At 42.9% G+C, this 16,628-nt stretch overlaps 1 protein-coding gene across 1 annotated transcript in view; it reads right to left on the bottom strand.

The window, feature by feature from the left end:
* ADAMTS5 (ADAM metallopeptidase with thrombospondin type 1 motif 5) overlaps positions 1–16,628 on the bottom strand; it is a 143,672-nt gene that overhangs the window by 30,524 nt on the left and 96,520 nt on the right. The window contains exons 6-8 of the mRNA XM_077760165.1: positions 16,415–16,590; positions 15,066–16,028; positions 6,287–6,419 (exon numbers count right to left, since the gene is read on the bottom strand). Of these exons, the coding sequence (XP_077616291.1) occupies positions 6,287–6,419; positions 15,066–16,028; positions 16,415–16,590 (1,272 nt within the window). The remainder of the gene's footprint in view (positions 1–6,286; positions 6,420–15,065; positions 16,029–16,414; positions 16,591–16,628) is intronic.

Raw genomic sequence — 16,628 nt, 5'->3', positions numbered from 1 at the left:
CAAGAAAGAGCCGCTCAGATGAAGCATCTGTTTCTTAATGAGGTCATGTTTTTATTTTACCTAATTTTCCAGCTGGGATTATTGAGGTGTAAGAAGGTCTTGCCAGGGGTTGAAAAGTGAGCCAATAGCTCACATGGGATCAGAATCCAGACTCCTTGAAGAAGAGAACCAGGAGCTCCAGTAATTGGATCCTACATGTCTATTCAAATGCAAAGCCTTAGGTAGAAGTGATAAAATCCTTAAACTCCCTTTTCAAAACGTTAAACATAAATGGCAAATGTTGTATCAGTTGTGTAATTCGGAAGAAAGGAAACTTAATTTTTGCACCTTATAGCTAACTGTGTCAATATCCTTTTTAACCAAATTCAGGATTATCTCCTGGGAGATGAACACTAAAAAACCGTTACAGAATCGTGTCAAAATCTTGGGTTTTGGAGCCAAGTGAACTGGGTTCAAATCTTACCCTAGTGGCACGCTAGTCGTTGACCTCAGACAGGTTTAGAAACTTCTTAAAAACACTTACATCTCTGTGTTTTCACCTCTCTTGGGTGACTCATTGCTAGGGCTTACCCCACAGAATTTTGTGAGAATTACATAATATAAAAGATGCGAGGTGCTTAGAAAATATGCTTGACAACTATCAAAGGGCCAGGGATTGTGAGCTAACTTTAATGTTCTCACTGATATCTCACTGTTTTGTTATCCTTTTGAGTACTCTAATCTTTTAAAAAAATTTTTTAAACGTTTTTATTTATTTGTGTGAGGGAAAGAGAGGCAGCGTGAGCAGGGGAGGGTCAGAGAGAGAGAGATACAGAATCTGAAGCAGGCTCCAGGCTCTGAGCTAGCTGTCAGCACAGAGCCCAATGCAGGCCTTGAACTCACAAACTGTGAGATCATGACCTGAGCCGAAATCAGACGCTTAACCGACTGAGCCACCCAGGTGCCCCTTGACTACTCTAATCTTAAGTAGTGTTGATAAATTTTGATATTAACAGAAATTCTTAGTTTGGGAGAGGAGGAGAAATTTGCTAATCATTAGAGAAACAAAAATCATGCATTAAGTTTGTGACGTATTTACTTTTTATGCGACCTTCAGCTTGGGTTTCCACACATGTGGCAGACAACCTAAAGGCCTCCACAAGAGAAATGAGAATTGGGACACAATATAAAAAAATACAGAATCGGCACCAAAACCCCCTAAGTCTCTCAATGCTGCTGGACGTATCGTCAAGACCCATTCCCACCTTTCATCCGGGGGCCAAGAAAGACAGTGTGGCATTGCTTCGGACAAGATAGAAAAAAGGAAAAAAAAGTTTAGCTCATGTTGATTTGGGGGGTACGTACCAAGTTTAATCCTAGCTTCTTTTCACTTCACGTCTCACAGTTGGTTCTGACATCTGATTCTGTGCGTTGGCTTCGGTCTACGGTGTTTCGAGGGCCTCTGCTGCCTTTCAAAGCAAGGCCTTGTTAAATCTAATCGTCTTCGGGACCACAGTCACACACAGATCAGCACAGCCAGAGGACTCCCTCTAACCACAGCAAAACACTGGCAGCCATGCTGTTGCGCCTCAGCCACTTCCTAAGCCTCCAGCTGAATACTTGCTTGGCTTTGACTTTTTAAGTTTCCCGACTTTAGCTTAGGAAGCATGCTGGAGTCTTTCACGGTGGAGAGCCTCACTTAGCACATTTTACAATTAACTACAATAAAGCAAAACTTCAGCGAGTTTGCAAATGATGGATTTCATTAGTCTAAATAAAATCAGACTGTTCTCCCTCGAATTATGAGAAGCCGGCCCAACATCAATAACATTATGATTTTGAAGAGCCATGTGTGTTGCAGGTGAAATCTTTATTATTATAAGCCAATAATAAAAGTTCGACAAGTCAAAAGTATAAACTCAAAATGTAAACTTACATTCACTTGCAAACTTTCTACAGTTCACACTTGGGTTGTAAAATGGCCATAACCACATTCTTGCATCCACTCATGGCACACGGATGAAGACTGTGTTCTCGAGAGTTTAAAGCAACTTTTTAAAACGTCCTAACAATTTAGTCAATGTTTACATATACATAGCATAGCAAGGAGGAAGACAGATTATTATTGCCTGTGGAGAGTCTATACTTATCACAATCTATTTTCCAGAAGGCTGCACTGGCGTGAGTGGACGATATACCTCCAAAATCCGACTCTTTACATAGAAACAATTAGCAGGAAAAGGGAAGTGTTCCCATGAACATCTGGTCCAGGAAAAGAGTCACTTTTCAGAACTGTTCATTGAAACCATTCTGATTTTAACCTGATGGATAGAGAAGCTGTAAGATGGGTACTTCAGGCTTGTTCAAGTCCCTCATGTTAATTTTCAAGGCAGGAAATATTTTAGAGTGGATGAAAGACCAAAGGAAGTTTTTATTCAAATATGACTTTGTATTTTAAACCACTATGTACAGAAAGAAGCAGCGTTGGGGCATTGAATGAGAAATTTTAAGTCCATTAATGAAAGCGTTATTCTTTTCTTTTTTTTAATTTTTAAAAAACATTTTTTAAGTTTATTTGTTTCAAGAGAGACAGAGGGTGAGTGGGGGCAGGGCAGAGAGAGAGGAGAGAGAGAATGCCAGATAGGCTCTGCACTGTCAAGCTGACTTGGGGCTCGAACTCACAAAAGGAGAAATCATAGCCTGAGTCAAAATCAAGAGTCAGATTCTTAACCGAACAAGCCACAGGAGCCCCTGAAAACATTCTCCTTAATCAAATACAGTGAAACCTTGGAGTGCAAGTAACCTGGTCTGTGAGTGTTCCACAAGATGAAACATGTCTAACAAATTTTAACTTGATGAACGGGCAATGTCTTGCAGTACGAGTAGTATGTGATGCCAAACGTCACTGATCACAACTGAGCCAAAGGTTCTTGAAGTTCGCTTTGATACACGAGTGCTGTGAATTACAAACATGTTCCCAGAACGAATTATGCTCGCAAACTATGGTTTTACTATATATCCTTTTACTCCTTACAGAAGAAATAAAGTAGAAAAATTATGGGAAGAGCCTAGAAAAATTTATTCATGGCTTATGCTTTGAGCAGAGTAACATATTTACACAATCTGTGTGCATGAGGCAAACTGCACAGTTTGAAATGGTCTCAAGCAGATTCAAAGCACTCTGACAAAACTGAGGTCATTTTACCACTGTCCATAGCCTATATATATAACCTCCCAATCTGGAAAGTGGCAAATGTCTAATAAAAGGAAGAGAGGAAATTACATGAGAAGAATGAAGTGGAATTAGAATCCAGAGCATGGTTAGCTCAGACCCATGATTTTATGCAACAATCTAAAAATAAAGCACTGGAAACAGCTCAGTGAGTGGCATCACCAAAGATCACAACTGGCTACAGAGGCAAGACTATAATCACAGACGGATGATTAGGAAATATTTTGTGGGGTTATTGTCTCTAATTTCTTTAAGGCTCATACTTTATAACACATGTTCACAATATCGAGGCAAGAAGTGAAATTAAGGAATAATAAAACAATTAGAAAATAAAGAGAATACAAGCCAGATCCCTTTGTGAAAGGGAAGTTAAGTCCACATCCCTTTATCCCTAGATCTTAAATTTCTCAGACTAAGCTATATGTCATGCAGAAAGATAAATTAAGTAGGCAGTGTTTAACTAAAGAATGGATTGTAGAGAATTCTAAAGGAGATAGAGATGACCCAATCGGTAAATTAAAGGGAACAAAGGTCATGGTCATATAATCAAAGATTCGGGTTTGAGTTTTCCCATAGAAGCCTACACTTCTCCATCACTGTTTGCTTGCAAAACTGTGCCCAATACTGTACTATTAAGAAAAGTTCTCATTGCACATATACAGTTTTATTTTTANAGAGCCTGATGCAGGGCTCAGACTCACAAACTGTGAGATCATGACCTGAGCTGAAGCCGACGCTCAACCGACTGAGCCACCCAGGCGCCCCTTACATATACAGTTTTAATAAAACATTTGTTCTCATAAGCACCTGTCTTCCTACTTCTCAGGCTGCTGGGTCTGCCTATGTCTACCCTTGATTTAGGAATTCAGGAAGGCTGGGAAAGCTGATGCTGGAAGGTTCTTCTTTCCAGTGCAGTTGCCTTGAGAGTCTAACGCAGCCCCCAAAAGCTTCATTTGCTGCCACAGCGATACTCTTGCAGAGAAACCTCCCAAAAGCTAGCAATGTGTGATAACAGGCCACTGCAGGATTAAAGGGAGAAATAGAGCTGCCTTCAAGAACTCTGTAATCCCTTCTTTAGAAGATCAGAATGTAGGGCTCGTAATCTTACGGATGGCTGACGCCACAAGCCAACAGCATCGCTTACATACCGAGTTGAAGACAAACCAGCCTCGATACCCACAGATACCCACAGATAAAAACCTTTCTTTCGGAACTTCCATCACTCTGAATAATGGTGATTAACTACTGGTGTACTATTAAAATCATCTCTGCTTCATTATAATCCTTTTGAGTATTTGGGCTAATTCTTCTTAGCTTCTGCCGCATGTTCAGAATGTTGCCTTGGGCAGATCTTGGGTCTCTCCCACTGCCTCACTCATGCACAGACATAGATATGTAATAAATACTGACTAAGGATCTATACGAGACTGTATTCTTATCAGCTTAGTAGGTATAATGAACGAGGGATAGGTAAAGACATATTCCTAGCCCAGAAGCTCAAATAGCATATGTGTTTTAAAAACCTTTTCAGGCACACCAGGTCTTTTAAAGTCGCACACCAGAGAGCCACACCTCATTCTTAGCCCACGTTATAGACAAGAAATGGAGACTCAATGTCTGAATCTCTTGTGGGACACAAATCAGAGACCATGGAGGCAGAGATGAGACCTCATCTTGAAGCTACAGATGCCCAGATGATAATGTTAAATGATTATCAGTGATAAATTAATGTAAATGAAATTATTATCCGTGGTGCTGTAAGATGGTTATTCACGTGAAGGCTTTTATGTTTGTGTGCTGTCATTTAACTTAGATGGTAAGAAGAGCATCGGTTAAGAAAATTAAAGTCATGATTAATACTTAAGAATAGACATTTAACTCCTGATTTCTATTTCACTGCTGCGTTACACTGACTTACACAATTACATCTTTGATTTGGAGTTATTTAAGTCTCTACAGAAAGCATAGCAGCTAGAAATCTGGCCCTTGTGAAATGTTCTCTGCCTACTAGGAATGTGAAAAAGAGGCTTTAATTTCTGTTTAAAAATTACAGTTTTTGGTTAAAAACCTAAATCCGTTTAATAAAAATAGAGCAAAAAAGTATCAAATCATACTTTGCTCCCAAAAAGATGATGCTAAAATAAAAGGTGATGCATACATTTAAAATTAAATGAATTTGTTACCTAAAGAGCAAAACAGAAGCGTATGTGGTTATAAATAACAGCTGGTATCTATAACCTACCCAATTTGGGCCCTAAAATAACTCCATGAAATCGGCACCATTATTCCTATATTTCAGATATGAAAACAAGCTTGGAGAATTTAAATAATAAGACCAATGTGACACAGTAGAAAGTACTTTAGCAAGAATTGAGCCCAGATGTGTCTGATTCTAATGTCTAATTCTAAGTACAAAAGCACTCGTATACCTAGGAACCGAGGTCACTGCCCGGGAAACACATTTCATGATTGCTGGGCTATTTTTCAACAATCAACTCAGTCCTGTATTTCTACTTTTAAGATTTAGACGTGTCTCTTATAACACACAAATTGGGTGACATTTGAAGACAGACCCTGTTGACTGTTGGTCTTGGTTTGCCTTTGTTATTAACAATGAGATAGGGCTGTTTGTTATAAGCTATTCTTTACCTTTGACAGGAGCTATTATCACTCACAATGGAATAAACAGGACAAGTTCCTGTGCAAACTGATTAGCCCTGGAGGAGTCAGGAGAATCTTGGGTAACTTTCAAGAGGGACGTCTCTGCGTTTCATAGTCAACTGTGACAAATTCCGTCTCAGAGTCATTGAGGGATGCCTAGAAAGACAGTAGCTGTAGCAAATTTCTCTTACACTTTTAAATGACACTGTCAAAAGGGAACATCTAATGTGTGTCTGACTTTGCCTTCCTTCTCCCTAACTAGTTAACCCTAAAAGTGCAAATATAAACACATTTAATCCCCAACAGTACATCTGAACCTGGAGAAATCTGGAATTAATGGCCAAGTATTTTGGTTCCCGTTGCAGCTGTTACAAGTGTTTGATTTGGCGAGGGAAGAGAAAAGGCGCTGCATACCAATTTCATGAGCCACGGTGAAAGCCGCATGGAGGCCATCATCTTCAATCACAGCACAGCTGCGCTCCGGGGAACATATGGTCCCAACGTCTGCCATTCCCAGGGTGTCACATGAATGATGCCCACATAAATCCTGCCCCGGAGAAAGAAAGAAATCATTAAAATCAATTTACATCCAGAAGGAGCCACCTTGTAGAGCCACTTGCTCACTCCCGACAGCAAGAGTGGGATATGTTTATGGTGTCACCTGTTCAGCTCTGGAAATGTTCCAAAGACAAATTAATGGCATAGACTCTTCTAAACATCTCTGAGCCCCCTAGGGGATGGGGCTCCATTGCATTTCAAAAGATGTCCTGGGATTGTGGCTTGTCCATTAAGATAACAACCTCAGCTTTAACAAAACGGTACTGCGTATATCCAGACTCGTAACGCCCGGGATCACTTTCACATATAGTCATGCTTACCAAAGCCCTAATATTCTGACCAAAAATCATGCTAAACTTATCAGAAGCCTGGCCTAATAATTTCTTTTCCATCCCAGGGGCAAACTGCAACCACATATTTGTGGCAAAATACAAGTGCATCAGTAACTCAAATAGGAAACTAAATTGTAATCCAAAAGCATGATCCCTTGAAAGATAGTCTCTTCATTTCCAAGTGGAGTTGTAATTTCATTGGTTACGTCTTCAAAAATGTATGCACGCTTACTCATAGCATTCAGTGTAGCGCTTCTCAACCTGCTCAATCTGTAGAAAATATATGTAATATACTGTGTTTATATAAGTGAGCGTGTACGTTTTTCTGGTGGGAAGTTGTATAGCTTTTAAAAGCTTAAAGATGGGCGCCTGGGTGGCTCAGTCTGTTAAGCATCCGAATTCGGCTCAGGTCATGATTTCACGGTTTGTGGGTTCGAGCCCCGCATCAGGCTCTGTGCTGACAGCTAGCTCAGAGCCTGGAGCCTGCTTCAGATTCTGTATCTCCCTCTCTCTCTGACCCTTCCCTGTTCATGCTGTTCAGGCTCTCTCTCTGTCTCTCAGAAACAAATAAAAAACATTAAAAAATATTTAAAAAACTAAAAAAATAAAAGCTCAAAGAAAAACACGATCACATTCCATTAAAATGATCATGAAATGTGGTCAATTTAGATGAAAGTGACATCACAAGACAATTTTAAGTTATGAAGCGTAAAGAGAAAATATAAGTGAGAATTTTGTACATGATCGACTTATAATAAGCTTTTCCTTAAACGCTATTTGAGTATTAAGAGATACTAGAACTTCTTGGGTTTGACTACTGTTTTCAATGAAAATTAATTAACACTGTGTACATTTACATCCCCAAATGCAGGATAGTATCGTAGTAAGCCATAAATGTATAATTGAAGAAGAAAACATTATTTTTAATATCATTATAAAAGATGGCTATTTACCAGTTGAAATAATAAGTGTTGTTTCTATCATAGTTATCATCTTTCTATTCTCGATTATGACAATGTCTGGCTTATTTGCTTAATTGAGGTGAACTGTGACATATGGTCAGATGCAACAGAGATCTTGCACACCTTCAACATACTGTATGCTAGGAGGCTGTCTACAGGTTCCAGGAAGTCAGTGCAAGACGGTCTTACTACATAACCAATGTCACCTACTCAATGTCAACACAGGCTTCTAACTCTTCCCTTATTTTGCTGCATAAAAATCTAACCAAGGTAAAGAATACTTAAAAGATATACCCTATGATCTTCTCTCTAGTACATTTTCAGGTCCTTACTGTGTTCCATATATTATGAGATTCCAGCTGTGATGCATTACATTGATGCCACCATGTTATTATAGCTTCAGATGGTGGAAATCTCGGCCAAGTAGCCTTGGTGAATCAAGTCACCAAACCAGCAATAGCCTCCCCAAGTTTCCTGTGTCTCCTCATATGTCATCCCGTGGGATCTCAAATTACAGCTGTTGAGAACAAATTAGTAGTTTTTAAAATTGAAATTGGAACACACTTCTGCATAATAATCAGTCTTTGAGATAATAATATATAGTACAATACATTTTTAATCCAGTTTTTCTCCAATCATTTCAGTAACGTTAAGAACCCAAGGCTCAGTTGTCATTGCTAGATGCCATAGGTCATTTCTGCACACGTTTTTTAAACCAAGATTTGTGTTTATCTTCACAGTTTGGGAGTCGTTATCTTCAAATAATGAAATGCAAGAATTGTTGCCCCTTCTTAATCCGTATTTCATTAATAAACTCAGATTAAGAGCCACAGGAAATGGAGATGCCCTTCTGGTTTGAACAAAGTTTAAACTGGCTTCATAATATCTCTCAGTTTGCTGGTATCAATTGCTCATTAGAGGCTATCAACTCTCCTTGTTATCCATGAATTGCATGAAATGCATTTGGCCCTTTGCCATAGAAATGTGTGCATGTGACAAAATTATGAACAGAAGCAGTGGCTGTTTTTTTTAAGCACACTGATTAAACCCCTTGACGGCATGGCCATACTCTATATAATTTTGTAACTATAATTATGTAAACTGGCAACCTCTCAATTTCATTCATGCATTTCAAACCTTGGCAGCCCAGTTATGGTTTCATCCCCAAGATTTACAATGAAAGTCTGTATTTCTTTGTGATCCAATGTTTATTCCAATGTATTACAACTCAACTTGTGCATCAAATTATTAAGAATATAGCACACCACACATATCTATTTGTGGTAGATATTTTTAACAACATTTATAGGTGTACCCTTTATTTGAAGTTAGTATGAGTTTTTAAAAGTTTTCAGATCAGGAGTAAAGATACAAGGGGGCGATAGCATCTATCTATCTATCTATCTATCTATCTATCTATCTATCTATCTATCTATCTATCATATCCATTCATCCCTCTATCTATCTATCTTATGGATCTGGAGGAAGAGAATTTTGAAAAAATGGTGAATCGTATATAGTATCCACATAAAAGGCAATTAAATGAACATTGCTAATAGAGTTTTCTGATTGGTCACTGTAGATCTGAAGTTATATCTTTGTTATGTTAAAGACGGTTCTTTTCATGTAGGATCAAGATCTTATCACTACGGTATAGATAGCACTGCAAAGGAAGATTAGTAAATTGTAAAAGTTGGAGAAGTATGCAAAAACTTAACAGGTGGGCTTGGGCTGTATGCCAGGGGATACGACTGGGACATTGTATCTAACTCAAAAATAGAGCTTAGATGGTCAACTTGACAAGAAGTCACTGACGTGGTGACCACTCACCAGATGTGGCCATTAGGGGATTATGTGTCAATATCTGTGACTTATATGGAATTTAGAAGGACTAGTAGCACCCCAGACCTATTCTTGTGGATGGAGTGGGGGGTAGGGAGCCAGCAAAGTATGCTACCTTGAGAAGCAGATGCCCAGAAGATAGTACAACTTAGCAAATCCCAGTGGTCAGTACTGGGTGGGGGAAATGAACAAAGAAGACATGAGAATGCAAAGAGGAATGAGTAACAGGAGCTGTAGGATTTCTGGAAGACTAGTCTCTCATGCAGCATAAATGTGCTGAGGGAAGGAGCCAAAAGCAGCACAGGTAGGAAGAGCCATCATCACACCTGCAGCAATGGCAGCCCATATTAAGGGAGAATTCCTTGTACAAGGGAATCCTGAGTTAAATAACAGCAACTTCTGTGTCTATAAATATTACCATCTCATAAGAGCAAGCATGGAGCTCAAGACAAGGGCACAGAAGAGGGCTTAACTAGCCTCAGATGTCTGTGTGACCCCTTAATTCCTATGCAAAGGGATTAGTGATAGAAGAATTAATCTTGCGCGGAACATATTTTAGTCATAAGTATTATATACACAGACACACCATAGTTCATATTTACTTGTGCATCCAATTCTGGAGGTGTCATCTGCCTTTCTGCTTACCTATACAGTGATCCCCAATAACAAAGGTCTTGATTTAGATCTCAAGAGAAAACTGTATCAGGTCTGTTAGTCTGGCCATTATAACGACCCATGCTACACAATCTCTGTCCACACTTCTGAATTCAACTAGGTGATGCCATACACAGAGACCACAGATCCAGGTGCATTTATTCCTAAAAATTACTGTGTGCCCATAATCTGCTGATGCTATGCTCCGTGCTGACACTATGATAAATAAATAAGATCTGATCTTGATCTTAAGAAGCATTGTGATCAAGTGAGCAAAACAGATATGCCAAGGAGTCAACTTGTGACATGCTAAAATGAACAGATTTTTGAGGGAGTGTAGAGTGCAGATTCACCCTTGGGTGAATCTGAATCAATAAAAGTGTCTCAAAGGAGTTGACTAGATATTGAGAGATGTATAGAAGTCTGAAACTCTTCGAGGAAGGGTATCCCAACCAGGAAAAACTGGTCAATAAATCAGGGAATGGTAAAGGGTGGGCTCTGTTTGGAGGAATGAAAGGAAGTTTGTCGTGACTGGAGAATGTAGGATTTGTTGGGTGAAAGGCAATCAGGAGAAGCTGGAAAGACAGTGTGTGCCTGAGATTCAAGATTGGACTTACTGCCTGATAAAGGTGAAGTAGGAAGAAGGGAAAGAGGGAAGCAGCAAACTGGGGGTTATGGGGTGGAAATGCTTAGAAGGGTCCTTTTGAGGAACAGGAACGGAAGCTGACTGGACACAGTCAATGCAAAGTAGATCGCTATTTTCTTTAGGTTTTATTTATTTATTTTGAGAGAGACAGAGAGAGACAGAGAGAGACAGAGAGGGCTTGAAGGCAGGGGAGGAGCAGAGAGAGGGAGAGAGAGAATCCCAAGTAGGCTCTGAGCTGTCATTGCACAGTCCCCCACGACACGGGACTGACCTGAGCCCAAATCAAGAGTCAGATGCTTAACCGACTGAGTCACCCTGGCGCCCCTAAAGTAGATCACTTTTAAATTCTAATTAGTAAAAGTCATTATGTAAGTTGTTTATATGCTTTGAGACAAAGTTCCCTCATCATTAACATAAGGAATTCGGACCAGGTGATCCCTAAGCCTTTCCAGCTATACCTGTGTTGGCATTAAATGAAAACACTCCAATTTATAGGTGGAGAAATTAAAGCTCGGGGCAATAAGTGTCCAAAGTTGCAAACTTGTGACTTGTGAAGCCAAAATTTAAACCGGTATCTAGGGGTGCCTGGGTGGCTCTGTCGGTTGGGCACCGACTTTGGCTCAGGTCATGATCTCACGGTTCGTGAGTTCAAGTCCCGCATCAGGCTCTGTGCTGACAGCCAGCTCAGAGCCTGGAGCCTGTTTCAGATTCTGTGTCTCCCTCTGTCTCTGACTCTCCCCTGCTCATTAGGTTTCTCTCTTGGAAATAAATAAAATGTTTAATAAGTAAATAAATAAACCGGTATCTAAACATCCCAATTTGTAAACTGCCTTCACCATGGAACTGGTAAATCATCACACATGTTTTTCTTGACAGGTTTAAGAGACTGTCTTTAAAGAACCTATTTTAATGTAAAAGAGGAAACCAGGGACTAGGAAAGGATTCTGGAAAAGCAAAATTAAATCCTGGGGAGATCAGATTTCTACTGTTTGATGGCAGAAGTGGTGTGAATTCCAGCAGGGGCGCTCCTCCAGGATGAAAATGGTTTCTATGTCAGAAAACTGACTGGTGCGAAGTTTCTCTAATTAGAGTGCCAGGTATAGTCCCTACAGTAAAGTGTGTTGGTTTGATAAGTTCATTACTAGCACTATTCTGTGGACTCCCAGACACAACGTTCAAGGTGGCCTGGCCCAGTGAACAGGGGTGGAAAACATATCCTCACACATTCGCTTCATGCCTGAAAAACAAGCGATTTAAGAGAAGACATCTGGACCCAAAATTTGAGCGGTTCTCAGAGCCCATCAAAACATGGATTTGATGGCTTGGCGTCTGGCTGCTAAGCAACGTACTTCTTACATTCAAAACAGAGTTGTAAAAGTAGATTCCAGGTGCCAACTCTGGGTATTTCTCATTGGAAAAAAAAAAAAATTAGCCCTGAACTTTTCTCTCAGGTCTTAGGGCACCTGATTTCTATGGTGGAAGGGCTCAGATCATCTCTGCTCTTGGTCTCTTCTTTTCCACATTCTGAAGCATTAGGTGGAAATTGACTTTACATTTTGAGGCCCTCTTAATGAAGGTGGCATAAGGGTCTTATAAGATCTTTCTCAGGCCCCTAATTAACAGCATTCTTTGAAACAAAACAATGCACATGCTTTTCAAATATTTGGTTCTCCTCAAGATGTATATACCAGAGGGCCAACCAGAGCCTAAATGGGATTTGCTTTACCAAAAGTATGCTTCTGCTTGGCAGGGAGGCCAGGGAGGGCCTGTGTAAAATATTTTCCATGTGCAGACTACTTGGGAAAATGTATGTTATTCTAATACTTATTAACATTAAGATAGACCATTCATTTCTTTCTCCCTTGCTTTTATCTACTTAAAATGTACTGATATGTTTCAGAGCTCAGAAAATAGGAATGGTTAACTCAATAAACACACAAATAATAAAATAGAACACAAATCCAGAAAAGCAATAGGCAGATCATTTAGAACCACTGACTGGTTCTCCTTTTTTTTTTATTTTATTTCTGGGAAGCAATTAGGAAAATATGGGGCAGGAGGTAGGGAACAATGGGGTCTTCTATTAATTTTTGTTTTAAAAAATATTGGAAATGTGCATTTGTCTTCCAAAATGAAAGCAACCTATTAAAATGACCTACTCCTTGGAGCAGTGCGCCTACGAAAGTATTTTTTCCACTGTCTCTAGAGAACTTCCTTCCATAAATTCTTTGAAGCCCTTCTTCTTGGTGGCTTCTCGTGATGCAGCAAAGCAAGAAATCCAGACGTGGAAAATTGCTTACAAGAAAAAAAAAAGTCTTGGAAACAAAATAAAGGAGGGCTAGTTTTACAGGAGAAGCTCACTTCATAACAGAAGGCTACAAAATGAATGTTCTTCCATTTCGAAGATTAATGTAGCCCAAAGAAATTACGGGATGGTTTTTCGATCACTTAATGAGAAGGAAGATTTTTCCACCATGCCTAGCATCATGTTCTGCCAGTTTCTTCCTAAACTGCTGCCCTCTGGCATCTTTGTTTACATGTGGTTTGCATTTATACACACCCCACGGGCCACAAGTGTTTCTCCCTTCCAAATTTATCGACACTTTTCCTTCATACTTATTCCTCTCAGAAAAACCGAGAATTAGGTAGTGGAGCTGTGATTCGGCCATTTGCAAGCCATCATCACATCTTCTCTCCTAGCTCTGGTCACCCCATGTCATACCATATGCTTCTGCATGACAGTTCAAAATTTCGAATCCTTCAGCTACCCTGGATGGATCCCAAACACTTAAAGAATGAGCTCTGAAACTCTTAAAGAATGAGCTTTACCAGGCATCTGAGAGGCCTGACTTAAAACTGCCAATCAGAGCACAGTCATGAGGTAGGCTCAGGGCTCTGAGCGAGCCAGGCTCAAAACCAGCCCAGACTGTGTCTGAACGTCACACTTACGTGGTGAGTGAACGACTGAGCAAATAGATACTGTGTTCTTCCCAGAACCTCTGGGCCTATACTGATCAGTTTCTTTCCTTTCCTGTAACCATTTTCCTTAAAAGAGGGAAATGCTGGGCAAACATTCCTTTCTTGTGTCTTGACTCTTTGCCCAGGTCTTTCTACACTGAGGCTTCAGAAACATACTCATCCAAAACCCAAACATGCAAGCTGGATGTGACCCTTCTCTGGCACTTCCGGAGGGACAGGCGGGGCCTGACCAGAGGACGCGGCAAAGGAGGTGCTAAAGATCCTGACAACATTGGGTTTCTAGATCCTCCTTGCCCTCCTGAATTCTTTCCTTACCAGAAACAAAAATTCCACCAAGGTGGACATGTAAGAACTTCATTCAAAAAGCCAAATTAGAAAAAGAGTCTCTGCTTTGGAAAGTCTTTCCTCAGTTTTATGTCACAGAAGTGGCTCAAGTAAGAAAGTGTTGACATTGACAAAGAAAGGTCCTGGATGAAAGTGGCTACAACGGATGAGCCAACAAGCCCTTTCCATGAGGTTGGACACAGTTGTATACTTAGGCTGAGGGAGAAGTAGAAGTAGAGGATCCCCCTTCCCCTGCCCCACAAAAACAGAAGAGAAAGGGGGGGGGGAGGAGGAGGAGAAGAGAAAGAAAAGGAGGAGAGGAAGAAACGAAAACAAGGAAGGAAGGAAGGGGCTCAGTCAGCTAAACGCCCCAGTTCAGCTCAGGTCATGATCTCAAGGTCCATGAGTTCAAGTCCCGCATCGGGCTCTGTGCTGACAGCTCAGAGCCTGGAGCCTGCTTCAGATTCTGTGTCTCCCTCTCTGCCCCTCCCCTGCTCACACTCTGTCTCTCCTTCTCTCAAACATAAACATTAAAAAAAAAAAAAAAAAGACAAATTTGCTTTTCTCCTTCTCCCATTTAGCTCTGTACATTTTCACAACTATTCCAGTCCCTTCTTCTCCTATTTATGCCTCTAGGACACCATATCTCAGACTAGAAGCATCCTGTCTTCTTGCCGGATTGTCTATGCAGGTCTAGGCATTCAAGGCAGGGACTGCTGCTGGGGAAACCCTGACCACGCAGCAGAGTCGAAGGCTGGCTGGGTACCTGCAAGGAGTCCTCGGGCAAATCCCCAGCGGCGGGTGGTGTGCGGGAGAAGCCAGGCAGTCAGCAGGACCGACTTCTTGACCTACCTCCTTCCACCCGCGCCTGGACCACCCACGCAGGTTGGACTTACCTCCCGCGTGAACAGGATGGCCGCGTCGTAGTGCTCCTCGTGGTCATCCTCCAGCTGGTTGTGCTGATGCTGCCACTTGCAAAAGTTCTTGAGCGTGGTGGCCGCGTTCTTGCTCACCTCCAGGCTCTTATCCTTGTCACCCAGCACCACCACCTTCACCACGACCAGGCGGATGTGGTTCTCGATGCTGGCGTGGCTGTACAGCCTGTTGGCGATGGAGGCCAGGGTCAGCAGGTAATGCTGCAGGCCCCGGCCATACATCCGCGCCATGGACGCGTCAGCCACCAGGAGAAGCTCCACCTGGCGGGCGCGGGAGATGGAGCGGCGCCGCCGCCGCCACCACGTCTGGGGTCCCTGGGTCCCCTCGGAGGAGGGAGCCGTCTGGTCCAGGAGCTGCGGGGCCAGCTCCCAGCGTGGGTCTGGGCTGCCGCGCGCCGGGGGGCGCTCGCGAGGCCCCGGCGGGGACGCGGGGGTCTCGCAGCTAGCGCGCGGTGGCAAGGCCTCAAAGCTGAAGCCCTCGCGGGTATAGACGTGCAGGATCCGCGAGGACCCATCTCCGTACACTCGCCCGGCCTCTGCCTCGGCCCAGGGCCCGCGCAGCAGCGGCTTCAGGGTGTAGCGCGCGTGCTTCACCGCGAAGAAGCCGTCGAGACCTCCGCAGAGGTCGAAGACAGCCAGGGAGCGGGGGCTGCCGTCCACCGTGCCTCGGTAGAAGCAGTGGTCGCTGTGGCGCCGAGTCGCGCTCGGGCCGCTCCCTGCAGGCGCAAAGCCAGCGGCGCCCACCGAGCCATCTCGCTCCAGGTCCAGGAGGAACCTCCGTCCGCCCGCGTAGACGAGGTAGCCCACCTTGCCGCCGCCGGAGTAGATCTGGTCGATGTTCTGCACCAGCCCGCTGCTCCTGCGCTGCGGCGCCAGGGGGTGCGGGTGGCCCGGAGGNCCGCGGGGAGGGGCCGCGCGACGGGACTTTATGGGTATTTGTTATTCAGTATGGAAGTTACCGGGGCGGGAGGTGGGGGCACACACACACACTTGCTTGCAAGGTTGAGTCAAGTGTCGGAGGGAGGAGGACCTGGCGGCAGCGCCAAGCCGGTCCCGGCCTCCGTGCCAGCGTGCGAACTTTTCTTTGTTGGTTTGGAAAATGTTTGGATTCGTGCGCCGGAAAAAAAGGGAGGAAAAAAAAATAAGAGAAAAGTCGGGTTGTGGAGGTTCCGCAAACACGGNGCTCTGGCCCCGCCGGCAGCCGGGGTTCTCCGCGCTGGAGCCCGCTTCCTTTCTTATTTTGTGGGTTTCCTCTACCAGAACCAGGAGGAAAGGAAGAAAGAGAGGAAAAAAGCCATGAAAATTAAAACGAAAATTGCGAGTCGCGGCCTGCGGGCAGCCAGCGGCGCGCGCGTCCGTGTCCCTCCGCAGGCGGCGTCTTCCTGCTCGCCGTCATCCCCAGTCGGCCGCTGCGAGCGCGGAGAGCAGCGCGAGCGCTGTGAAGATGCGAGGAGGTGGAACAATGAATTTATAGCGGCATGCCATCCTGCAATGGCAATTTCAACAATTCGTCACTGCAAGCTG

The sequence above is a fragment of the Crocuta crocuta genome, unplaced genomic scaffold (genome assembly GCF_008692635.1).
Source record: "Crocuta crocuta isolate KB4526 unplaced genomic scaffold, BGI_CrCroc_1.0 scaffold369, whole genome shotgun sequence".
NCBI lineage: Eukaryota > Metazoa > Chordata > Mammalia > Carnivora > Hyaenidae > Crocuta > Crocuta crocuta.
The sequence above is the reverse complement of the archived record's forward strand: the minus strand, read 5'-3'. Positions and strand labels throughout refer to the sequence as shown.